Below are 27,490 nucleotides of genomic sequence, written 5' to 3'. Positions count from 1 at the left end.
TCTGGTATAATACAAGAAATTAATCAGACAAAGTCTACATCACTCTCCTAAAAAAACATCAGGGCCCTAGCAAAGTCTCTAAGCAGCTATGCTTAACTGAGCAGAAGTGGAGCAAAGACAGTGAAAAGTATTCATCAAAGACTTTCTCTAAGACAGGAGTAGTGGTGCACACCTTTAATCCCAGCACTGGAGAGTCAGACAGGTAGATCTCTGAGTTCCAGGCGAGCCTAGTCTACAAAGAGAGCTGTAAGACATCTAGGGTTACACAGAAAAACTAAGTCTTGGTGGGGAGGGGAGCCTTCTCCGAAACTTATGTTCTAAGAACAGTGGCATTTATCCTCTTCAACCTTCTTAGGCAACGTTAAGATGTTATTCTTCATTTTTTTTCCTTCTGGCTTAGTGGCATAATACAGTCATTGAACTAAAAGATAAAAACCATATAAAACATATTTCAAAAATTAAACTAACTTTTCAGATTTAGGGTTCTCAGATAGTCTACAATTTCAGTTTTATCTTTATGCTTAGGCTCCCATATGCATTGTACTTAAGATGTTGATCTGACAGCTTTAAGAAATTTAAAAAATTGATTTTTTTTTTTAGGTCAAACGGGTCACATGTAACCTCAAATTCATAGCCACACCTTGAGTGGCGAGTTAAAACTCAATAAGGATCCGCATTCTTTTAAACGCGTGGACTTTGGAACGCTGCAATTCCTTTCAGAAGAGGCGTAGCCTTAAAAGTAAAAATCAACCCAGCGTCGAAATTACAGGTAGTTCAGGTCACCGAGACCGACGGGACTCCTCAGGCTCCAAAGCCACAACAGGAAGTGTGTGCAAACAGAAGCGTCCTCCCGGGAAGCGAAGACGCTAGTGTCCCAGCGCGCAGGCGCCGCGCCGGCACCCAGGGCCGCGCATGCGCCCACGTCGTCGCGCGCCGGCCCTAAGCCCCTCACTTTGTCGTCACAGGGCAGATGATCAGGGTGCGTCCGCCTTTTCTCTCCCCCTTCCATCCTCTTCCCCCTTCCCTCCCCTCGTCCCTCAATCTTCTCCCTCTTTCCTCTCTCTCCCTCCGTGGGGCGGCCCCTGAAGACTCCCGCTTCCGGTCAGAGGCGGGCTGCAGAAGCGTGTCCCGCCTCTTCCGCCTCCCCGGTGGCGGCGCGGGTGGAGGAGGTGGTAGCGGCAGCGGCGCCTGCGCGTCTCCTGTCAGAGTCGGCAGGCTGGTGCCCTGGGCGGCCCAGCTGGACGTGGCCGAGCCGAAGCCCGGGGGCCGATGGCGATGAACTATAACGCGAAGGACGAGGTGGACGGCGGGCCTCCGTGCCCTCCCGGGGGCGCTGCCAAGACCCGGAGGCCGGATAACACGGCCTTCAAACAGCAACGGCTGCCCGCCTGGCAGCCCATCCTCACCGCCGGCACGGTGCTGCCTACCTTCTTCATCATCGGCCTCATCTTCATCCCCATTGGCATCGGCATCTTCGTCACCTCCAACAACATCCGAGAGATCGAGGTGAGGGAGGGGCGTGGCGGGGTCCCCGGCTCCTCGGCGGGCCCCGCCCTCCCGGTGTCTTCTGCGGCTTTTCTGAGTTTGCAGTTTTGGCGTCTAGCTTCCTTTTGCTGTCAGTCTTCCATGGCTGGAAACGGAGTGCATGTCAGGTGGACAGAACTTGTTTATTGGGCCGTTTGTGTGTGGTTCTCTGAGGGTTAGAGTGTGTGTTTTTCTAGGAGGAGAGAAGAGAAGAAAAAGTTAGCTTCAGATATAACTCAGAGGCATCTCACAGGGTCAGACTAGTTGGTATTTGCCTGGGGATTATTCCGGGACACCGAGATTAGCAAATTGGTCGTTGTTGGGTGAAGGACCGGAGTCATAGAGGTATTGATTCTATTGTGAAGAAATTTGTCAGATGTTACAGGGCACACACAGTAACTTTCATTTTGAGCTGATTAGATATTTTTAGTTGTTGGCCATGATACGGTTAAAAAACACGAAACGTCACTTCTGCTTTGCTTTTAGGTAGTATTTCCTTCTAATTATGCTCCACAATCGCCACAGTTCTCCCTGCCTGGTTTTTGTTTTTTTGTTTGTTTTTTTAACTGTGCGGATCAATGACTTCACAAGGAATAAGTTGGGATCTAGCTATTAAAAAAAAGGTCACTGGCATTGTTTTTATTGAATATTTTACTTAGACATGATAGAAACACTCAACTGGGGGGAACATTTTGATTTGTACCGGTGCATTAATCACGGCATCTTTATCCATCCGTGGTGCTGAATGAAGATTGGTGGATAACGGAGTATAAGTACTGTGAGCTGTACAGAGTTGGACAGTTACAGGACCTCTTTCATATGTTAGGGAGTTCTGACGTTTGAAATGGCTGAGTGAGATTAAGTAACCTTTCTTCTGTTCTGCCATATAACATTCGTTTTGTGTACATATTTTAAAGATAGAGATTGCATGGATGTGATTTAATTGGACTTCGCCAGTCATTTTTAGCTAAGGAGTATTTGTGTTCTTTTCCAGTTTAATTTACAATATCAACGCTGAAGCAAGGCTGTTGGATTTTTAATGGCGCAGTGCTTCAGTGTTAATGACAGTAAGGATCGTAGCAAGAGTGCACTTCTAAAATCTTTTGCTTAGAATTATTTTCAACGTGTTGACTAGAGCAAGTTCACAGCAAATGGTTTTGATGTATATTTTTATCTTCCTGTTTTTATCCTTGTGGTACTCCTGCAAATGTAGCCCAAATGCTCCAAAATGGGTTGGCTAGAAAAGTTTTCATCTCAGAGTATTTTGGATTGTAAACTTCCAGATTAGGTATGCTTAACTGGAGAAGACCATACAAATATTCCAGGATGTTTAAAACAAAAAATCCTCACATGTGAAACACTTCTGCTGCCTTCTGTGCCCTATAGCACTCAAATCCTGAACTCTGCTGCCGTTTTTAGATTTGGGGGTAATTTATTTCTCCGAAGGCTAGTTTCTTCACCTCTAAAATGAATAGAACGATGAATTTAAGATTTCACAGTTAGAAGCAAGATAGTTGTAAGATATGACCCTTCAGCTGGAGATGAGAGCTAAGGATCAACTTGAGGCATGACAGAGAACTGTTTATTACAGTCCTCACTCCGAGCTTTAAGCTTTCACACTACATTAAGATCCTTACTGGGATGATAGTAAAAATAACGGAATTCCTTCTAACTAAGCATTAGAAATTTGAATCCTTTTATTTATAATTTATAATGATTTATAATTGTATATGGATATTTACTAAATTGTTAAAAAACTTCTGGTACTATTTACTATACTATGGAAATATCTTTAATTTTCTTTAAAACATTTGGGTTTTGAAATAAAGTAAGATTCTGTACACTTAGTTATTAGTAAATGGAAGTTTCTAGTGCTCAGTGTGACCTTGATTTTAATAGTATATTTCCGTGAGGGGGGGTGATGGTGGCTCACACCTTTAACCCCAGCACTCAGGATGCAGAGGCAGGCAGATCTCTGTGAGTTCAAGGCCAGCCTGGTCTACAGAGTGAGTTCTAGGACAGCTAGGGCTACACAGAGAGACCCTGTCTGGAAAAACAAAAACCAACCAAACAAAAAAACAAAACAAAGCAAAAAAAGAGAAAAGTAAATAAGAGGCTGGAGAGCTGGGTTAGCAGTTAAGAGCACTGACTGCTCTTGCAAAAGTGCTCGGGTTTGAGTCCAGCCCCCACATAGTGGCTCTCAGCTGTCTTTACAGTTCTACTTGATCCCCTGTCCTCTTCTAGCCTCAGCAGCCATCAGATACCCACATGATCTCCAGACATGCAGGCAAACACCCATACACATAAAAATAAAATAATAAAAATGTTTTAAAGCCAAGCATGGTTTTCTTTTTGAAAACCCAGTAGCCTAATTTCTGTATTAGTTCAAGTTACTGGGGCAAAGGAAACTTGTAAATCAAAATGCTTAGCTTTAAATGTTTTGCTCAGAACTTGAAAATTTTAAAGTAAAGCTAATGGACCTTTCACATTCTCCCAGAAATACCATAGTAAAATATTATGTCCTGGACTCCCCCTTTTAAAAGGTGTTTATTAGAAAAGGTACTTTTATTTAATTTATTTTTTTGTATTTGTCTTAGTGTTCATATTAGTATCATATTACCTTCCTTTGTCCATGAATCGTTTTCCTTCCTTCCTTCCTTCCTTCCTTCCTTCCTTCCTTCCTTCCTTTCTTTCTTTCTTTCTTTCTTTCCTCCTCCTCCTCCTCCTCCTCCTCCTCCTCCTCCTCCTCCTCCTCCTCCTCCTCCTCCTCCTCCTCCTCCTCCTCCTCCTCCTCCTCCTCCTTCTTTTTTGATTTTTAGAGACAGGGTTTCTCTGTGTATCCTTGGCTGTCCTGGAACACACTCTGTAGAACAGGCTACCTTAAATGCCTCAAAGATCTGCCTCCTGAGTGCTGGGATTAAAGATGTGCACCACCTGGCTAAGTTTATGAATCTTATTTGCTTGATTTTTAGATTTTCTAAGTTAAGTAAAATGAGGTTTTTAGAAAAGTATTGTTGATAATTTTATTAGCCATTAAAATATTTTAATTATGAATATATTTATTAACACTTAATATCTGTGTTATTTGCAGCAAAGACTGAGTATTTCTTTTAATTTGACAGTGTTAGGAGTCAAGCATCACCACAAGGCTCCTTTAGAACTCTTAGCCGGGCGGAGGTACACAGCTATTGAAAGTACCATTTGTAACTTCTCCAAAAGCATTTATCAGTGTGAAGTTAACATAGTTGTAAGTTAGTGCTTAGAGAGCACAGTCAGGTAGCCCCAGATATTTTGGGGATGCTTGAGGCACAAAGATTGTTTGAATCTAGTAGTTAAATGCTAGCTTGGGTGGCATAGACCTCGTGTCCAAAAGCAGTAAAAGGTAAACTAATTAATGGGTGTATTATTTAAAGCAACATTTAATACAGAAAGTAAATTCAGTAATATCTAGAGCGTAAACATTTATGTGAATAATACTAAAATGTTGACATCTTTGGGACTTCACGTTGCTAAATTACCACCTTTCCTTTTTTTTTAACCTTATTTCATTTTCTTCTCAGTTATTTTGTTCTGCTTATTTCTTGTTTCCATTTCTGATAAAAATTTGGTATCTATGTTTTTACTCCTTTCAAGTTTGAATCCTTAGATTGTAAGTTTCTTGAAGGCTCATCTGCATTTAGTAATCTTTGTTTTTACTTAAATTTTAGTGTAGGATCAAGGAAAGATAACTTGTTCTTAGAAATGATGGTTAAAGATTAGGCATTTTATGCTAAGAAATTTAAAGGTTTTAATGCTCAAATGTATTACAGTAAGTAAACGGGGAACCTTTGGCAATTAAGAGCTTTGAGTAATAGGGTTTGTTTCCAGTAAGTAACTGCTGGAGTGTTTATTTTAGGGCCAGGAACTGAGACTGGTTTTCCAGATGAGTGTCTGCAATCAGTTTGGTTATAGGAAAAACTTACTTAATACCAATTTTATGGGATGTTTTCCTCAAAGAATTAAGTTCTTATAAGTAGAACTATGATGCTACCAAGAAATTGTATGTAACTATTGTGATGATATCTTGAATTTCATCAGCCAAAAAAGGTGCAAACCCTTCCTTCTTTTTAGTCAAGAGCTTCCTCCTTTGTCTTTGTGGCCTAAAATATTTATTTTCTAGTCTTTCATAGACACCCCCCCCAATCCCCTCATCCCCGTTTATTTACAGTTTTAAAGAAACATATTGGTAAATTTAGCAGTTGCTACTAAGTTAAATTACTCATTTTAAGGTCTTCAGAAAATTCTTTAAGTATTTAAAATGCCCCCTTTAACTTAGTCTGATTAATACTTAAAGTGACTTATTAGTCAGCATTTTGTTATGTGACCTATTTAGGTCTTCTATCGATTTCCTTTTAGATAAATCAACATTCAAACAATGGAAGTTTTCCAGCTTTCCTTGTATACAGTGTAAAAATGCATGTCTTTCAAATTTCTCTTTGTCACCACATTATATTGAGTCTGTTTCTTAGGACTAGGCTGTGTCTTTAGAATTACTAAGGAGAAATGTTAGGTTGACTTAGGGGCGCGTTCATAGTTGTCTGGGAACAAAGACAAGAAATACTGCTACTTTTCAGTTCATCTCCTGAGCCACACCTATCCTCCTGTACTGCCCGTGGTGCTTTGTCATTAGGATACAAGCTAGTTGCAAGGTCTTAAGCTTACTGTATTCTGAACTGTGCCTTATATATACTTTTGCCATTTAAAACAGTGTTACTTTTCAAAATAAGGGATTTGTGTCACCTCTTCTACTTGGCAGCCTCTTTTCCTTAGACATTTAGAACTATCACTCCTATGTAGAATTTGGGTTTTGGAATCTAGTGAATGTTACTTATAGTTGGCAGATTTTATTAGGTCAGGGTCCCCTTGAGTTTCAGCTCAAGGGATGTAGTGGTTATTTGATAGTGAAAACTCAAACATTTTCCATTTATCAAGGACATTGTTGGACATTTTCTATATGCAAAGTACCTCTTTGGGAATAGGGAGTTACTGAAAAAGTTTTGAGGACAGGACTTCCCCTGCCTCTTTTCAGCAAAGGGCAATCCTTTTGGGGATCAATGACATTCTGCAGTGACAGAGTACTTCCCTAGCTGTGTAAGGTCCTGCGTTCAATCCCCAGGCTGGAAGACAAACACACATTAGCTGGTGTGGTGGTGTGTTACACCCCAGCATTTAGGAGGTGGGTGGCAGGAAAATCAGGTGTCCAAGGCTAACCTTAGCTACATAGAGATTTTGAGCTGATCCTGGGCTGTATACAAACCAACACCCCTCCGCCCACAAAAAAAAACAAAACAAAAAAACAAGCAAAACAAAACCAAAATCTAGGGGAGAAAGCAAACAGCAAACAAAAGAATCTCACAGGAAAATTAACCATTGCTATGTGAGTGGTACACGCAGAATGTGCCTGAGTAGTTCAAAGAAAGACAAGCCTTTGCTGGATGTGGTAGTGCATGTGTCCTAGTTTAGTTTCTTGTTGTGATAAAACACCTTGACAAAGGGAACTTAGTGGACAAGGGGTTTATTTTAGCTTACTTCCAGGTGTCAGTACGTATTGCAAGGGAGTCAAGGTGGCAGGAACTTGAGTATCTGGTCACAGTCAAGACCAGAGAAGAGTGCATCCTTGATTGTACTCATCTTTTCCCCTTTTTATATAGCTCAAGACCCAACCCATGAATGTGCCTTGCCTTTTTAGTGTAGATCTTTCTGCATCAGTGAACCTGCTCAACACAGCATCCACAGACATACCCACAGGGCAACCCAGGCTAGACAACCACTTTGAGAGTCTCTTCCCAAATGATTCTAGACTACATCAAAATGGCAATTAAAAGTAACTATCATAACTCTACATGTGTAAACATCCCTTTAACTCTTAACATGACATTGCTTGCCTCCAAAGTCTGTTTACCTTGTAATATAAAATGCAATTCAACTGTAAAAGTTCTTATTGTCTTTAAACATTCTAACACTTTTAAAAGTCCAAAGTCTCTAACTGTGAGCTCCTAGAAAATTAAAATCAAGATACATACTTCTAATATATAATACACTAAACAAACATTCTTCTAAAAAGGAAGAACCAAGGGTGTAAAACAGTCATATCGAAGCAAAGCAAAAGCCTGGCAGAGAAACATCAAACACTACATTTGGGTGGGGCGTGTAAAGTAATTGCTTGGGTTCCATTTCTATAGCAGGCCTTGGCAGATGCCCTAAGGTCCTGCATCTTCAGTATCCTGGAATCCATTGAAATGAGTCTTCAGTTTCCCAGTTCTGCATAGCGACTTCTGAGGACTTCGTGGAGGGGACTCTGACTCTGACATGTGTTGCCTCTCTTAGTTTCTCTTCATGACACTATCAGTCTTGCACCACATGGAGGATACTTATTACATTGCCAGATGCTGATGCCAGCTTGAGATATACCCTAGGTATCCCTGGACCACAGCTGGATCAGCTTGTGTTGACCCTGGGAAAGCACTTTGCTGCTGTCCCAGTGCAGCACAGGAGGCGGATCTACAGTGGAGCTGGTCTCTGTATGTATCACAGCTGCATCTCCAGCACCAGTCTGCATGCCATCCTGTGTTGACATTTCTTCTCCCAAACAAATCAGTTCATTATCTTTAATTTAAACTTTATTTATGTTCTCAGGACACTGACAGAAAAATACCAATTTCTTGCCAAAAATAACTCACCAGTGCCCATGTCCCAGTTCCTGATAGAGTCCTTGTTCCCCTCTGAAACCTTGTGAACTGGGTATCCATTGTCCTCATTTGTCTCAGCATTCTTAATACCTTCTAAGCTTGCACAAGAACAACTCACTAAGCTCTGCTTCTAGCATTCAACAGCAAGTATGATTGACATAATATATATGCATTAGAATTTGGTTCAACAGTGGGTAAGTCAAGATTTTCATTGCATATCAAATGCTTTGGAAACATAACACAGTTTTTCTGTTATAGAATCCTCTATATGAAGATGCCTTGACACTCTTTGTCTCTCACGCTGAAGGTTCAAGTTGGAGGCCAGACTTCTGGTTGCCTTTTCTGGGCATCAGAAGTGAAGTGTAGAATGAAGGAGGAACAAAGAGCTAAAGGGAGAAGGTTCTTGGGAGCTGCTGTACTGCATCAGCCCTGCTTGGTCATACTAGTCATACTAGTTCCAAGGCAGGCTGGAAATTTTATTTTTATACTATTAATAAGAAAAGTAACACAAAAATTGTGGTGAGAGCTTGTTAGTCAATCTCTGTGTCACAGGGTTGTAGGAATATTTACCATCTAATAAAATGGTATGTCTGTCAAATGAGGTTTAGGTCTTCTAGATGTGATTGTCATGAGTAAATAACGATTGCAATTTCTTATTTATTTTAGTATTGAGTTGAATTTCATAGTAAAATGGCTTATGTGTATTTTTATGTGAAGAGCAAATTAGGTATGTGGTTTTGTCAGTAAGTTAGGATACAATATATATGTTATATTGCATAATGTTTTATATATGTAATATGTATAATTTATGGTAAAATATTAAATAAATAGGTATAATATATGGTAAAATATTGAATATCATTACTTTTTTCTTCAATCTTTTAAATGATCTCTGTTCAACATACATATTTGTTTCATTTTCTCTATAAAACATCCTACATTAATCTGTTTAGCAATTAAAACTTAACTATTACTTTTTAAGAGGCTACTGATTTCATATGATTCTACTATTATTCTCATGTTATTTTGGGTGAGTCATCTCTCCAGCCCAATTTTGTATATTTTTATCAATCATTAGTTTACTTCCTAATTTGCTGCTTTTGAAGTGTGTTAGATACTAGAAAGGGCTCAGAAGAAAAGGGAAGGGTTGAAGGATGGTTTACAGTTTTAAATAGCACATGGATTAAACAAATTAGTGATTAACTCCAAGTCACTAATAATGCATCAGTGTCACATTAAGGAAAGAAATAAAAGGACTTCCCTCTGGAGTCATTTCACCAAGACAAGTCCAGACTTGAATTCTCTATTTCATGCTTCTGGTGTCTTGTTCTCTGTCTGTTGCATGCATCTGTGCCTGCCTGAAGGCTCTTGTGAATCTGTTCTTGTGCTGGTAACTGTGTCTGTTCCTGTGTGTCTGTCTATTGTATGACTCTGTGTGTGTGTCTGTCTGACTGTCTGTGCATTATCTGTCTCTAACAGAGGCCTTTGCCCTGTCTCTTACTGAATAACACACAAAGCATTACATAGGGGAAGGAATGAAGGATACTTTACAAAAATCTTTAAGAGAGTTTTACAGGGGAATTAAGTTACTGATTTCAACAGACCACAAGTGACCGAGACAACAAACAGTGCTACAGATATCACTGTTTATCAAGCAATATCCAGATGTTGTGTTCAATGTTTATGGTGGAATATTCAGTTTAGAAGATTGCTCTCAACCTCCATGTTTGCTGCTTTCAATAAATTAAATGTTTATGGTGGAATATTCAGTTTAGAAGATTGTTCTCAACCTCCATGTTTGCTGCTTTCAATAAATTATACACTTGCATAGGTCATGGCCATGGAAAAGTGCATACTTTTAGATTGCAGCTATGTATTAGCTTAGATTGAAAGAATTGATTACATGGGAAATCACAGGCAAGTGAGTTTGATTGCTACTTTGTTCTCTGAAAAGCAAGTTGAACAAATACTGTCAAAAGTGACCTCAAGGTGTATTATTAACTATGGCTGTGAGGTTTCATAAAAGCTTCAGTCTCTTAGATTGTAAGAGAGACTTTTGTTGTCATACATTGCCACAAAATAGCATGTGTTGGGGAGTCCTAAGTAATGGTATTGATGTGCAAGGGACGACTACTCCATGCAGAAGTAGAAAGAGAAGTGAGGGAGTGTGTTAGGTAGAAGGAGGAACAGCAAAGAAACCAGTGTGGCAGGGGCAGAGTCAGAAGTGCGGGAAGAATATAGATCAGGCTAAAGTGGTACAGTGTTAGGGTGCACATTACAAGGACCAGTATTATGACTCCAGGCAATGTAATGGGAAGCCATTAAGACAGTTTTGCATAGCTAAGTCATCCTGGGAACTTAGATCTATAAGCCTGACGCTGTAAAAGAAATTAATGAACTCATATCGATGAAGGAAAGTAGGTTGTTTACAGTATGACTGAGAGAGGAGCAAAAATGTAATTCCACCCCACTATGTTATTTTGCAGTTCGTAGAAGTCCACTGGACTGACTAAAGGTGGAAATTAGGTGTGAGACAAGATTACAGGTCCTTCCACAGGAGTGAAAGGATCTGGGCCTCAGATTGCTCCCATTGGTTCTCTGCTACAGAGACAGTTTTTAGTCAAGTCCTGGATGGAAGAAAATGTCTTAGAGATCTCGTAGTTTTAAAAGGGAAGAGTCCTGGTTTGTTTGTTTTTGTGGGTTGTAAAGTCCCCGCCCCTTCTATTTCTATCAGAGTTTTTTGTGCATGGGTCTGTTTCTTTGATAAGCATAGATGAAAGCCTTTTTTTTTTTAACAAAACAAAATAAAAACCTCCCTTTGGAGACCAGCTTCAGCCCTACATTACTGTTAAATACAGCAATTTTGCCAGTGAAACAAGGTGATAGTCTGGTAGGGGAAAGGAGACTCATAAGTGTCTTTGTCTCCCCTCTCCTTAAGGCTTAAGTGTAGGTCTTGGAGAGGGAGTGAAGAAGGGTTCTAGAATGCCAGTAGTCCTTCAGATAAAAGATTTGTTAATCTTACAGCAAATTGTACACGGATTGGGTAGTGGGTAGACAAAGTGAGTGTGTACCAAAAAGGGGTCTGTAGAAGAGGAGGTCATGATCTGCAAGTGAGGCCAGTATGGAAAGGTACCAACAGTATGACTCCAGCTTTGGAAAAGATGAGACTACAAGGACAGTAAAAGGGCCAGTGCTTACTATGATGAATAGACCAAAGAAAGACAGAACTTTTTTTTTAGGCCAGTTAAAGTATTTTATATTATAATAGTAGGTTATAGCTGGGCGGTGGTGGTGCATGCCTTTAGTCCCAGCACTCGGGAGGCAAGGCAGGTGGATCTCTCTGAGTTCAAGGCCATCCTGGTATACAGAGCTAGTTCCAGGACAGCTGGAGCTGATACAGAGAAACCCTGTCTCAAACAACAACAACAACAACAATAATAGTAGTAGTAGTAGGTTATATATCATTCTATATTGTTTAAACCTATAGAATTTTCAACCAAGAGTGAAGTTTAAACTATAAACTTAAGGTTATGATCATGTCAATGTCCATTTATTGTAATAGACCACTTTGGAGGGACATGTTAACTGTGGTTGTAGTAGTTACCTGACCAAAACAACTCAAGGAAGAAAGGATTTGTTCATGTTGACTTACAGCTTTAGACATTCAGCTCATAACTTGGCTTTGTTTCTGTGTCTGCTCATAACTTGGCTTTGTTTCTGTGTCTGCAATGAGACAGAGCATCATGGTAGAAGGAACATGTAGCAGGGAGTACTTATATGGTGGGCAAGAAGTAGTGAGAGGAGGTGGGCAACTTGCTTCTAGCCAGGTCCACTTCTCAGGACATTACAAGATAGCACTGCCAGCTAGAAGCAAGGTCCCAATATTTTATAGGCCCTTTGAGGGCCACTTCCTATCCAAACCATATCAACAGGTCAGCCTGTGCATCTGCAGACAAAAACTATGTGGGAATTCTGCTAAAAATACTCTAAAAAATTAAAAATAAAATATTTAATTATTTTATTTATTTATAATGGAAAAAGGAATTTTGGGTACCAGGGCTGGTCTTCTGACTTTACAGGGTCTTGTACAATTCAGTTTTGACAGCATCAGATGCTACAGGTTCAAAGCATAGTTCCTAATAACTGGCCTTTGGACAAAGCAGTTCCGTAGGCTAAACATACTTCTTGTTCCGAGTCAGGGGATTCCCAAGATCCCTTCTCCTTGCCACTCACAAGATTGTCCTCATTTAGGATGCCACATGCTATGGGAAGAGGGAGGTTCTTGGAAGAAATACAAAGGGTGGTATCTGAACATAGAGCTTCCATGCCTTCTCTCTGTACTTAGGGTACATCAGGTTCATAGCATATCTTTTCCTTACCAACCAGAAAGCTCCCCTGTATCTAGACTGAAGTGCAGGACTGACTGCACAGTTAGGCTTGATTGATTGAATACTGGCTACATAGTTGTTTAACTATACATATGCAGCCCTACTTCTCTCCACAGGGGTTTTGATGGGGCAAAGTCCCTAATCACAGGATTGGCCTTTCTGGGACTGGGGAACAGTCTTGTTTTCATGTAACTCTGGTGTGAATCAAGGGGTACACCTGAGTAACAAAATACCCCAGTCACCTGGGATGTCCCTATGCTAAAGCACCCAGGAACCAAGGTCAAGAGATGACAGACTTAGCACCAGGTTTTTGGATGGGGAGAAGTGTTTTGTGATTTCTCCTGGTTCTGGGGATCATCAAGTACAGGGCCTTGTGCATGCAAGGCAAGCACTACCTTGACTTGGTTTCTGAGCCCTTATGCCCTCCCTCCCTCCCTCCCTCCCTCCCTCCCTCCCTCCCTCCCTCCCTCCCTCTCTCTCTCTCTCTCTCTCTCTCTCTTCCTTTCTTCCTTCCTTTTATTTCTCTCTCCCTCCTTCCCTCCCTTCTTTTTCTGAATTTGGAAATGTTCTTGGAAAGCTGAGGTGAATATGAAAGTATTTAAAACTGTCATATTTAAGAAGAAAAGTTGAGTTTATCTGTACGAATCTGGTATTTTAGTAGTTTAGAGCTTGTAACTATTTACAACTTTATAAATCATGCAGTTTTGAATCTTGTATTTTAGTTTATTGCTATAAAAGGAGTTTGAACAGAGTGAACAAAGAGAAGTTTCTTTAGTATTTAATGGCTCACATTGTTCAAGTACACAGCAGCAGCTTTTGTATAGGATGTACATTGCTTTGTTGGACGTATTTTTCCTTTTAGTAGTAGGTTATGTAGGTTTTAGGTTTCTCTTTTCTCCAAGGAACTGCTTGCTTAACTTTTTTCTTTTGCAGATTGATTACACTGGAACAGAACCTTCCAGCCCCTGCAATAAATGTTTGTCTCCGAATGTGACATCCTGTGTTTGTACCATTAACTTCACACTGGAACAGTCATTTGAGGTCTGTGTTTTAAAATAATTATGTATTTTAAAAAGGCATGCTTTAAAACATTCTTTTTTTTTTAAGATAACTTATGTTGAGAAATCTATAGACATTTGAAGATTATTCTATATATCTGGTTCTTGCATAATTAAATTAATTAAGTCTGGTAATTCAGTGCATTATTTGAGTTCTTTGCCTTTTAGTATTTTGTAGACAAAATTTTAGGCATCATTTTGATATTCACTAGCCACATTCTTAATGGCAAAAATCTTGTATTACGAGGCTATTTCTTGATACTTTGATCTATCTGTAGATGTTATACATTCTTAGCCTTTTAAATAAAATTATTTTTAATTTTTAAAATAACTTTTAATTGTAAAACAAGTCTTACTGTGGACAACACCAATCATCCCATTACTTAATTGAATTATTTGTGAGGGATGAAACAGTACTCAAAAATCAAACACTTATTAAAACTTTATTGATATTTTATACTTTGGTATTTGGAAAATGCCCTCCTGCGTGCGTGCGTGCATGTGTGTGTGTGTGTGTGTGTGTGTGTGTGTATGTGTGTGCATGCATGCACACACATACGTACAGTATTAATACTGGTCTCTATTCTTCGTACTTGAGCATATGGGAAAAGACATAAAAGAATTGGCATGGATAGAGACCAGTTTTTCCTGCCCTCTACCTGGAAATTGAGTTTAAAAACATTCTTCAGGAAGCAAAGCTGTCATAATACATACCAAGGTTTAAGTTTCCTTCTTCAGATTTTCTAGAGGTAGTGACAGTTTTAGTGTCTGGTTGATGGAAGCCATCTAGTGGTTACAGATGCTCTTGCACTAAGGGAAAAGTGCCTTTGGCTTTGGGACAAAGATATGAAAAAGTCTGAAAAGTCTAGTTTTCAGTGTAGTGTAGTGGGCAAACTATAAAGATGCAGTAAGTCTTGGTTCTGTGCATAATTGAGGAAATCAGAGAGTTTGGACAAGTTAGAAATTCTGTTATCTCCTCCTTATTAAAAAACACTTACTTTAACTCAGAAGGCTGAGGCAGATCGATCTCTGTGAGTTCCAGTACTTAATAAGCACTGGGACTACAGCTGTGATAAGAGTATTTGCCCAGAATGTTCATGTGTAAGGTCCTGAATTCAATCCCCAACACCACAAAAGCAAGCAAGCACACAAAAATAAATTGTGCAATTGTAAGTAAATTTAAAGAACTTATGTTACGAAAACGCACAAGTAAACTTTTAAACTATCCTTCAAGTATTATGTGCAGTCTGGAGAGATGGCTCAGTAGGCAAAGTGCTTGTTGTGCAAGCATGAGGAGCTCAGTGTGGATCCCAGCACCTACAAAAAAAGTCAGGCAAGGCAACATCTCTAACTGGAGATGGAGGGTGATAGAGGGCAGGGGCAAATGGCAAACCCCAGGAGCTTGATGACTAGTCATTCTAATTTAAATTACAAGCTCCAGGCTCATGGAGAGACCTGACTCATGAAATAAGGTGACAAAGGAAGACATGCATACAGCAAACCACATACTTAACATTGTTTTCACTAAAGAATAATATTGAAAGAATAATAGTGTACTCTGAGCTAGTTTTAATATAAAATTTTCTCTAATTCAGATTGGTTTTCATCCAATTAGCATCTGCTTTTCAGAAGAATGATCAAACTTTAGATTTATTGTCCAAATAAACTGTAAATGGAATGAGAATATACAATTTCAACAGGTGCTGTATATACTTTTTCCTATTTATTAAAAATTTAAGTTGGTGTACCAAATATTTTATAGTGGCATTTTTCTACATATATGTCATTTTTCTTGCTCATATCCCTGCTCATTACTCTTCCTCCAGGCTTGCACTGGTCCCCTTCTGTCCTTCAGATATTCCCTCTGGATGCTACAGACTGTTAGCATTAGTAAATTAGTAGTTGCTTAAGTATATTCAGTTATAATGCTTTATAATAATAATGAAGAGTGGTACTCTTACAGAGGCAACTTCAAAAATATCGGGGAAAACAGAGCAATATACATATACTGAATTAACTACAAGGTACTAAGAAACCATCTGACTAAAATCGTTAGCGGTAGAAAAATATTAATTCTCCTTTCTGATTACAGCAGAGAGAGAAATATATACATAGAATAATATATATTATTTATTATAATTTAGTTTAGTTTCTTAAGCGGGGTTTCTCTGTATTGCCCTGACTGTCCTGGGAGTCATTATGTAGACTGGATGACCTCAAAATCATAGAGACCCACCTGCCTCTGCCAGAATTAAAGGCATGCGCCACCGCAGGTATATTTATATCTTCAATTAAAAGGAATTCTCTAAATTTAGAAGTGATTCATTTGATTTGCTACTTTCACAGACATTACTATTTAAAGACTAAATACGGATGGGTTTGTTGGAAGATCATTAATTCCAAGTCAACCTGAGCTACACAGCAAGTCTAATGCCATCCCGGAATACATAATGAAATTGAGCATCAAAAAGTAAATGAATGAATGAAAATATTGACTATTAAATAGCAAACCATAAACTTTTCCATTCTACACGAAAGATGTTTAAGTGCAAATCACTGGGGCAACAGTATCAAACTGTATGACAAAAACATGTAAATATGATTTTTAGGAAAAAAGAACGGCATCTCAATTAAGAGCCAATAATAGTAAGTCCAATTTGTAAACTGGAAAGGAGATTCTCTCAATCAATTCTGACACAAACTAGATCCTCTCAATAAAGTCTGTTATAAAATACACTAATATTTAAATTCCCTAAAATGGTTTAGTTCAATTCAAAATCTGTGAAGAAATGTACCTACGAAGAATAAATGGCCACTTTAAAAGGGAATTCTAAGTCAAGTAAGTTGTTCGGTTGTTGATTTTGTTTCATTTGGAGCCCTGGCTGTCCTGGAACTCACTTTGTAGACCTTTCCTAAGCCAGCTAATGTAGTATATCTAGGACTGCTTAGTTCAATACCTGATTCATAGGTAATAATATTCCCCCTTCGTTTAAAACCTAAGAGTTTAGGAGCTATGGAATAGTTGTTCTATTATGAGTTTATTTATATTTAATTGTACAATTTAGTGCTATTTCACCTCAGTACCAGTTTATCACAAATTGTAAACCAGTCAAGTACAGATTGCTTAAGTTTTAAAAAATATGAAACAAATATCAATTCTTATATTAAGAAGTCTTCCCCTTTCTGTTTTCTCTAGGGCAATGTGTTTATGTATTACGGACTGTCTAATTTCTATCAAAATCATCGCCGTTACGTGAAATCTCGAGATGATAGCCAGTTAAATGGAGACCCTAGTGCTTTGCTTGTAAGTAAAATGATGAAATACAGAAATGTGGCATCTGTGAAATAAGAGCATAGTAAATATCCATTTAGAAATGTTAAAGTACTTAATCTTATGGGAAATTAAAGTATTACCTGTCATTTCTAGATTTAACAGAAGTTTCTAGTAGTCATCGGGAATTTTGGCTTCATCTCTGTAATGGGATTTTGATGAATGATGTGTAAGTGTGTTCTGTCTGTTCATTAGTCTTGTGCTAGGTAGGGATATGCAGATGAACTGTTTTTAATTTCTAGAATTGTGCTTTGAAATTGAATAACTGTCCTCTTTTTAAACTTGTAGAAAGACGAAGCAGCAAAATTTTAAGCTTCCAGAATTCCCAAGTCTGCTGTGTGTGTTTGCAGGAGTAGAATTTTATCCTTTTCTGAATCTTGGTTCTTTTTGGGAGTCTATGAATGGCATCTTAATTTCCTGACTGTTCATCTTTCCATAGTAGTGTTTAGTGTCGGTTTTTTTATGTCGGTTTTGCCACTGAGGCAAACCTTTGAAGACTGGAGTAGTTTAGGATTTCTTAGAATTTGTGAATCTCTTACAGTACACTATTAGAGAGCCAGGCAGGGCGATGCATATAATCCCAGCACTTGGGAGGTGGAGGCCTGGGGAATTTGAAATGAATTTTAGCATAGAACCATTTAGAATGAGCTTGATATTTCTGATATGATAGCTAGAGGTGGATATTTGTGGGAATAGCTGCCTTTTCTTCTGCCTGAATTTCACGTTGCTGATATCTACTCTTGTTTTAGGAATTAATTTACATGGTCTTCGAAGGACAAACTGGGATTACCCCCCCCCATTCCCATTAACCTCTGAGTTTGATTCTGGCACTTTGCATGGTTTATAGTGTACTTTATGTACTTGGTAAATTGCTTTCTTAAGCCAGTTAATGCAGTGTATCTAGGACTGTTAACTTAGTTCAATACCTGATTCACAAACTTAAAGTTAGTTAAAATTTAACTAAGAATTTAAGAGCTAGAGTATATTTGCTCTACTATGAGTTTATATTTAATAATCCTTTCTTTTTTGGAGATGTAAATGCTTTTATTTACTTGAAACACTTAGAACAGCTCTTGGTATGTAGTTAAGTGTCAGGCATCACATTTCATTAAATGTAGCATGTAATATAATGAAAGATGCTACCCTGCTTCATAAAAAGAAAAGATTACTCCAGGAAAACTGTGACAAAGGTGCCCCTGGTTAGAGAATGACAAAATGCATCGTAGGATGACATGGGTATAGTAATAGCTATTATGCTTCTTATTAAAAGTAAAATTTTTTCCATATAATATATTCCTTGCTTTTGTACTGCTAAAGACTAAGATAAAGCTATTTTCTTTTCCCCCTTTTATTGAAAATAGATTTTTTCTTACATAATGTATCTTGATTATGGTTTCCCTTCCCTCTACTCCTCTCAAGTTCCTCCCCCACATCCCCTCCCATTCAGATCCCCTCCCTTTCTATATCTCATTAGAAGACAGTTTTCTAAGGGATAATAATAAAATCTAAGTTAAAAACAAAAACTAACACATTGAAATTGGACAAAACAAACAAAGAGAAAGAAAAGAGCCCGAGAGGGCACAAAAATCAGAGACCAACTGGCTGACACACCTGGAGACTATTATTTCTATGTAGAGGACCTGCTGCAAACCTGTTGAGGCCCAGTGCCTCTGCCTCAGTCTCTGTGAGTTCCTAGGAGCTTTGATCAAGTTGATTTAGAGGGATTTGTTCTGCTGGGGTTCTCCATCCCCTCTGCCTTTTAGAGTGAAAGAATACCATACAATATATTCTGATCATGGCTTCCCCTCCCTCATCTCCTCGCTGATCCTCCATACCTCCCCACCTGGCCAATTCCACTCCTTTCTGTCTGTCTACAAAACAAACAGGCAAATTAAAAATACAAAAAAAGTCAGAATAAACCAAAACAAAGAAAAATCATGAGGAGCACATGCACATACGCATACTATAAAAGCATAAAAGTGAAGCCATAATATATAAACAGAAGACCAGTAAGATTTAAAAGGAGGAAAAAAAAAAGGCCCAAACTGCATTGTGAGGCAAAAATACCATTGAGTTTGTTTTGTGTTAGCCATCTATTGTTGGGCATGGGGCTTGCCCTTAAGTGTGGTTTATATGCCCATAATTTTTCCTGTGGAGCAGATGACAATTGGAGGTAATTTCTGGGTTAGGGATGGGGGCTTGTATCCACTTTGTTTCTCAGCACTGGGGCTTTATCTGACTTGGACCTGTGCATGCTGCCTGTGCTTCTCTGTGAGAAGGCCCTGTTTTCTTTGTGTCTCCCATCACCACTGGCTTTTACAATGTTTATGTCTCTTCCCAGTAGTTCCCTGAGCCTTAAGGGAGGGGGATTTGATGGAGGCATCCTGTCTAGGACTGAGTGTTAAAAGTTCTCTTCTCCTCAGTACGATATCCAGTTGTGGGTTTTTGTATTAGTTCCCATCTACGGTAGGAGAAAGCTTCTCTGATGATGGCTGATCAAGACGCTGATGTGATTCCCGACTGATGTATCCCACCCTTTCTCTGAAATCAGAGTTTGCTTCAAAGTACTCAGAATACTGAAGAGATATGATGAGACCCTATCACAGTTTTTTCTCCTTTCTGGGCACATAGTACTTCTCTTAGTGCAAACACAGAGCGTAAATACAAGTCAGTCAGGAGTAGAACAGCCCAAGAGGTTAACTAAAGGGTGTGTGTGTACTACATATATAAAATAAGTTCAAATTGAGATTACCTTGTTTTGTTAAATGTTTAAAAATATGGATTACAAAAAAAAAGTAGGGATTACTGTAGCCTGCTTGAATGTTCCATAAGTACTAATGAATATTTTTCAGATACACACTTCAGCTGTTCCCTGTCCTTGACACTCTTAGTAAGTAATGAGTAAAGACTAAGCCTGAAGGGCTGGCACATGCTTTGCTTTGCCAGCATACTGAATAATTTAAAGATTAGTATAGCTGCTTTAGAGTATTAATTTTTTTAGAACAGAGGTTTTAACCCCAAATTACAAATGTTTTATAAGCAAGGCCAAGTTTATCAAGGGACTTCTCTAAGAAGCTAGAATGGGTAGTGTCTTTAAGTAGTTTTTCTCAATCAGAAATCTTTGTGGTTGTGGTTTCTATGTTGATATGAAAAGCAGAATATTTGGTAAGTCATGTATAGCTATGTAGAGGTGAACAAGCATTGTATTTAAAAAGCACTGTAATATTAAAGAATATTTTGAGTACTCAAATGTGGTGTTAGTTTAGAGCTTGTTTTCTTTACAAGTCCCATGCTTTATGAGTGGGGAAAATACAAGAGCTGAATTTTAAATTAGTAATTAGGAGTAGCTCATTGTTTTTCCAGAGATCTAGATGATAATCTCTCTCTCTCTCTCTCTCTCTCTCTCTCTCTCTCTCTCTCTCTCTCTCTCTCTCTCTCTCTCTCTCTCTCTCTCTCTCTCTCTCTCTCTCTCCCCCTCCCTCCCTCCCTCCCTCCCTCCCTCCCTCCCTCCCTCCTCTTTCTCTCCTCTTTCTCTCTTTTGTCTCCTGAAAAATAGAATCCAAGTAAGGAATGTGAACCTTACCGAAGAGATGAAGACAAACCAATTGCTCCATGTGGAGCTATTGCCAACAGCATGTTTAATGGTATGCTTGATATAAACATTCATGCAGACAGATGTTTAGAAAATTGTGTGCATAGCCCGGCGGTGGTGGTGCATGCCTTTAATCCCAGCACTTGGGAGGCAGAGACAGGCGGATCTCTGTGAGTTTGAGGCTGGGCTGGACCGACAGCTTCCAAAACAATATAGAGAAACCCTGTCTCGTAAAACCAAAAAAAAAAAAAAAGTTGTGTGCACTAAGGAAACTGTGTGTGTGAGTAGGAAACTATGTAATACTCTAGTAATATGAATGAAATTATGAGATTCAATTTCAAGATAAATACTCATATAACGAATAGGATTTAAATGCTCCGTGGCTTCCCTTTGAGTGTTCTTTTATGAGAATGGATTTCTATCTCTGAGAAGAAAATAAGAATCTTCCTATTTCGTATAAAAAAGTAAAAGCCACGGAGCTACTTTTACTGATTTATACCATTAAAAGGGAGTTATAGTTGATCATTTAGATATGCATTGCATGATAGAAATACAGTTTGAACCCTAAATACAAACTGTGTCAAATCTTCTAGTACTTATATTAACCCTCAAAGGAAGTAAGTAAAATTTAGCTTGAATAATTTATTTAATCTAGTGTGCCAAAATAGTATCATTTCAGCATATAAACGTAACTGAAATATTTTTTGTGTTTTACACTAAGCCCCTGGTAGCTGGTGTGTATTACACATTCAACATAACTTGTTTATTTGTATCAACGGTGCTTCAGGATTACCAAGTACAAAAACGGGAAAGGCAGGAGCAGTTAGAAATGCAACAGTAGTCAAAGAAAGAGAAGAGAAAAAGGACACCATTGCCTTTTTTTTTTTTTTTTTGGATTGGTATTAAAATTCTTGTTCTTCTAATATCAGTTAGTCATTCAGGAACGTGATCAAGATCTGTAGTACATAAAGAGGAGTCCATCTAGCCATCTAGATTCTAAAGTTGTAATAATGGGTACACATTAGCCCTATGCCTTTTCTGTCAAGTGCTTTCAGAGAAAGTCCTAGATTCTCATTTCTCATAGAGTTGATCAGATGCTGTGTATTTTTAGTAGATGTTAGTAATATCTTCCACTTCTCATGCTAGATACATTAGAGTTGTTTCTGATTGCCAATGAATCTGATCCCACACCTACGCCAATTCCTTTGAAGAGGAAAGGTATTGCTTGGTGGACAGATAAAAATGTGAAATTCAGAAATCCGCCTGGAAAAGAAAGCCTCAAAGACAAATTTAAAGGTAAAACATGACCAGCATTCCCTCTTGTCTAGTAATTTGAGTAAGGTAGCCTAAATTGTGTCATTAGAGTCTTTATTTTTAAAGAATAGCATTTTATTTCTCAGCCTTATACCAAGTTATATAAATGTTCACATGTACTAAAATTGTAAAGGAAACGTTTGCTTTTCATTGTGATTTGAATTTTTCTGGTGTTTTTAGCTATAATCTTTACAAACTGCAACAGAGTTTGTTTTAATCAGCCCCTATTTATAATGCATATAACACACACACACACACACACACACACACACACACACACACATTTGTTTCTATGCTGCATTAGTTTCATAATGCAATATTTCTTTTTAAATTTTGGTTTGCATTTATTTGTGCATTTATATATTTGTATGCGTGTGTACAAGCATATGTATGTGTTTGCCATAGCGTATGTGTAGAAGTCAGAAGAGCTGTAGAAATCTGTTTTTTCTTTTAACCCTGTGGTCCTGTGGTTGAATTCTGTTCCTCCACTCTGGTGGTGGCAAGTACTATTATCTGCTGAGCCGTCTCACTGGCCCATGCATTTCTTAGTCGTACATTTTTGCCTTAAGTTATATTTTTGAATTCTCTTGAAATATCAACTGTCTTTTAGTTTTTGTTGTAGATAGAATTGGTTTCTCTTAGATTTTTTTTTACTTGCTTGCATTCTTTTTCCTCTTAGATTTTAAGATATCCTTAGGATATGGATATGTTTATACCTTTGAAAATATTCACATTATGTTTTTGTACTTTTTTCCTTTTTTCTTTTTAGTGCTATGGATTTTCTTTAAAACTATTCATAGAATTGAGTGTTTTGTTTTCACATCTTTCTCCCTCCCCAACTTATATTTAAGATACAACAAAGCCAGTAAACTGGCATAAACCAGTATATATGCTAGATCCTGATGAGGATAATAATGGATTCATAAATGAGGACTTCATTGTTTGGATGCGTACTGCAGCGTTACCGACTTTTCGTAAGTTATACCGTCTTATAGAGCGGAGAAATGATTTACATCCAACATTACCAGCTGGACAGTACTATTTGAACATCACATACAGTATCCTTTTGGGGGGAGTTATGTGTATACATAGAATCTGAAAGAGTTTCATTGCTTTATGTCAGTAATGTGACTTGTTAGTTTGCACTCTAGATTTGTTTATTGTGTGATACTGGTAATTGAATGTAGTCTTATTCCATTTCTGCATAGATATCAAGCCTTTTTACTTTTTTTAATTTTAAAGATCTTTATTGTTATATATTCATGTATGATATGCGCACATGTGCCAAGGTACATGTGTAGAGGTAAGAGGACAACTTTGTGGAGTTGATCTTTTTTCTTTTTCTTTTCTTTTGTTTTCTTTTTTTTTTTTCTTTTTTCTTCGAGACAGGGTTTCTCTGTGGCTTTGGAGGCTGTCCTGGAACTAGTTCTTGTAGACCAGGCTGGTCTGGAACTCACAGAGATCCACCTGCCTCTGCCTCCCGAGTGCTGAGATTAAAGGTGTGAGCCACCACCGCCTGGCTTTGTTTTGTTTTTCAAGACAAGACCTCTCTGCTTGTTTGTTATTTATTGTATAACAATACTGGGGGCCTTGAAATATCAGGAGTTAGCTGTAAAAGTACAAGATAAGGAGAAAATTAAGAGCACAGCTGAATGGAGTCGAAGTGGGAGCCCATATTTTTAGAGGAAGAGGAATATAGTTGAGTTGATACTGTGTCTGGCCTTGGAGAATTAGATTAAGTATCATGATTCCTGCCTCAGGTTAAGATTGATTTCAGTAACTAGAATGGGCCAGCTGCAGTTGGTCCCCTTCTCAGGAGTTTCAGTTCCAATTTTAGTTTTAGTTTTGTCTTCTCCACTCTTGGCAGTATCCTAGAATGGGCCATGTAAATAGTCCATCCAGCACACTGCTGTCTCCTCTCTGGTCTCTCCTCACCAGTCAGTTTTGACTTCTGCATTGTCTGGGCTATCAGTTCTTTCAGAGCATGAGTTTTGTTATTGCTGCAAATGAGCCAGCTAACACTTGGGCATCAGGCTTTGTGACCCTCTACTTAAAGTGCTCTCTGTCCTGTAACTACATGCTTACACAAATTTTTTCTGCTTTCTTGTCTGTTAACATCCTGTGTGGGCATCATTGCTGCTCATCTGGCCTATTTTTCTATGTTACATTACTGTGAAGCCTTTAGTCCCTCTTAGGTAGTAAATAAGAGTAAAACTACCCAAGTTAATATATAGATTTGAATTTTATTATTTTGATAAAACATTTGGCTTTTACTAGTAACATTTCACTAGCTCAGGTCTGGGAATATTTATCAGGGGTAGAGTGCCTTGCTCTGAGTTCAATGTGTAGTAACACATAGAGAAAATTTTCTAAATTAGGTTTTTAAGATGGTTTTATTTGCAGCACATAGCTGTACACACCTTTAATCCCAGCACTTGGGAGGGAATGTCAGGAAAATCTCTTGTGACTTAAAGGCCAGCCTTGTCTACATAGTTCCAGGACAGCCAAAACTACATAGGAGACCCTGTCTCAAAAACAACACCAAAAAAATGGTTTCATTCATCCATCATCATCTGTCTGTCTGCCTATCTATCTATTGTGATTCAGAATATACAAGCCAAGTTATGTATCAACATTGTAGAAGTGAATTATAAATAATTAAATGTTAACTTTAAAACTTGTATTTTAAACATCAAATAACCACAGACAGAAAGTCTTCCTATACCCTTGTCAGATTACCCAGTACATTCTTTTGATGGACGAAAACGGATGATCTTGAGCACTATTTCATGGATGGGAGGAAAAAATCCATTTTTGGGAATTGCTTACATCACTATTGGATCCATCTCCTTCCTTCTGGGAGTTGTACTGCTAGTAATTAATCATAAATATAGAAACAGTAGTAATACTGCTGACATCACCATTTAACTTTATATTCTGAAAACAAATCTACTGCATGTGCATCAAGGCCAGTCCTGTTCAACCTAGCTTTTGAATGCTGATGTCTGGTTAGTATGTCATTTTGAAGTTGGCACATAACTTTAAAAAAAAAGCCTTTGTCCTTTGCTTCTTACATATGGATGACTTATGAAAATATGTGACGGGTATAAAAATTAGGTATATTGATCATATCAATATTGTAACTGCTAAAATGGCATTCTAATGCCTGCTTTTTATTGGGACAGGCCATGTGATGCATAGAGCCTCTTTCATATGAAATGAGTCTACTGCTTAAGCGTTTATGCTGTGTTGATAACATTATATTGACATGATGTTGTACATGTGTGCCTACTGTGTGAAGAAAGGGATTATGAGATGTAGGAGTGTAATGACTTGCTAACCCTTTGAAATTTGGTTACAGTTCAGATTGAAGAAAGACTAAATATAAATAAAACACTTCATCATTTTCATGTGTCGTGTGTAAAGGCTTAAAGTCCCTCCTTGTTGAGGTGTTCATGTGTTCAGTTTCTCTATTATAGTTATTTGATAATAACTTTGATTTCAGAGGACATACTTAGCTTTTCCAGTATAGAAATTAATATCTAAAGAGGTCAGGTAGGTCTTGGATAGAATTTTAAATCCTTTTCGTTTGGCTAAAATTTTGCATTCTGGAGTTCAAGCTGCTTGAAATGTTTATGTGATCATCTCCCTGGAAACTTATACTTCAGAAGGGAAGAAAAAATATAAGTGAGATGGGACAGCTGCTTGGCAAACCCACATCCTCTGTCAACTGTAAGCCAGGTGTAAATGTTCAAAGGAGACTGCTTTCATTGTTGTGGTATGTAAGTGTTAAGGTGATTGCTCTGCCATGGAAATACCTCAAGCTGTTCTTACTTAGCAGGTAAGTATTTTAACTTAGTACTAATATTATAGCCCAGAAAAAATTGAAATCCTAATTTCTTCCATATTTCATTAAATTTTTACATACAGGTCAAACAAATGTGGATATGTATACACATTCTCTTTAATGAAGGTAATGTTTTGATTAGTTTTCCTAAGATATCCCTTAAAAAGATGTTCTATACATTTCCTACTTAAATTCAGGGGGGATTTGGAGTATGTACATGATAAAAAGATTATAATATATATATCTGATTGAAGTTACTTTATTTTCTAACTAGAATTATTTTAATATTCTTTTAATGAATAAATGCTGTAATTTGTTTGCTATGGAAGTTATTCCTGAAGTGAATGTAAATTATTTTTCCACATGCATGAAAATGTATGTATTAATCACAGTTGACTTCATTGCATTGAAATTACTTGTTTTTATACTAAAGTAATGCTTGTGTTTTCAGACTGTGTAATTATTGTTTTTGGTTATATTTTAAATCAAAAGGTCTGAGTAATGTTTCAGTTTAGATTAAGATGTGCTTAAGATAACAAAAAACTCAATGGTTCATAGTGGAAATGTGCCACTTAAGCTTTGTATGATATGAAATTCTGTTAAAAGAGTTTGTAATTCATGGTGACTTTTAACTTATAAAAATATTACTTGCATGGGTTGGTTATGTGATTTATGGATATATAAAAAGTTCTCAGGACATAAGTTCTTTTTTCTCTCAAACTATTTTTTTGTCAGTCATTCAGAATGCTGCTGTTCTGAAAATTGTCTCTCTTGCATATGATGTTCAGTTTATTTGGGGGATTCTTCAAAGACATGAGATATTTCTGCCAGTCTTTCTAGAGTAAGTGCTTTTTAAGGAGGACTGCTAGCCTGCATCTCTTTCTCTAACTGGGGGCCAATGGGTCTGAAGAAAAACTAAAGAAGTCTGACATTCCCACGTCTTGGAGAAGATGGAATCTTTAAAAGTACAGTTGAAGCTTTATCTGTTTTACAAGTGCATTGATGGTCTGTGTTATTCCCTAGCTTCTGTCATTTGAAATCAACTCCTATTGTATATATGAAGAAACTGGGACATTCATAAAGTTGATGTCATTAAGGCGACAAAGTAGAAGGCTTAGAAAAAATGTTAACTTGCAAGGGAGTGTTTTGGCATGAGAAATTTTCTAACTGAAATAAATTATTCAGTAAGCAAGAGCTAAGACATTTCATTGAAGTCATAAGGCAGTTTAAAATAAACTGAAGAAAATAACTGTTCTAATAGATAATAATTCAATTAAGAGCCAAGTGAACATCATTGGTTTATTGGATAGTAACAGTTTATTTGTAATCTTAGTTATCTTAAAAGTTAACATTCTGTTAGGATGTTTTGTATTAATAAAAGTGAACAAAATTAATTGTGTTATGTTTAAGTGTCTTACTAAAATAACAATGTCCCTTTGTTCTTGCTAATGGTTAGTACTCAGTTTTAACCAGGCTTAGGGAGTCCTGGTTTTAACTCCATGGTTCTCGACTTGTGACCCCTCACAGTGATCATATATTAGATATCCTGCATATCAGATACTTATACTATTCACAACAGTAGCAAAATCACAGTTATGAAGTAGCAACAAAGTAATTTTAATGGTTGGGGGGTCACTACAACAGGAGGAAGTATTTTAAGGGGTTGCAGCATTAGGAAGGTTGAGAACACTATTTGAACTTCTCCATG

General features: G+C 37.8%; 1 protein-coding gene across 1 annotated transcript; it reads left to right on the top strand.

The window, feature by feature from the left end:
• Positions 1-944: 944 nt before the first annotated feature.
• Positions 945-27,176, top strand: Tmem30a (transmembrane protein 30A). The gene is given in 10 exon segments (XM_040740360.1): positions 945-1,016; positions 1,019-1,053; positions 1,056-1,141; positions 1,143-1,506; positions 13,574-13,681; positions 16,895-17,002; positions 20,586-20,673; positions 21,768-21,917; positions 22,787-22,993; positions 24,670-27,176. Coding segments are annotated over 10 exon segments (1,386 nt in total). The 5' UTR covers positions 945-970; the 3' UTR covers positions 24,864-27,176.
• The last annotated feature ends 314 nt before the right edge of the window (positions 27,177-27,490 follow it).

Source organism: Mesocricetus auratus, unplaced genomic scaffold, assembly GCF_017639785.1.
Source record: "Mesocricetus auratus isolate SY011 unplaced genomic scaffold, BCM_Maur_2.0 Super-Scaffold_100691, whole genome shotgun sequence".
NCBI lineage: Eukaryota > Metazoa > Chordata > Mammalia > Rodentia > Cricetidae > Mesocricetus > Mesocricetus auratus.
The sequence above is the reverse complement of the archived record's forward strand: the minus strand, read 5'-3'. Positions and strand labels throughout refer to the sequence as shown.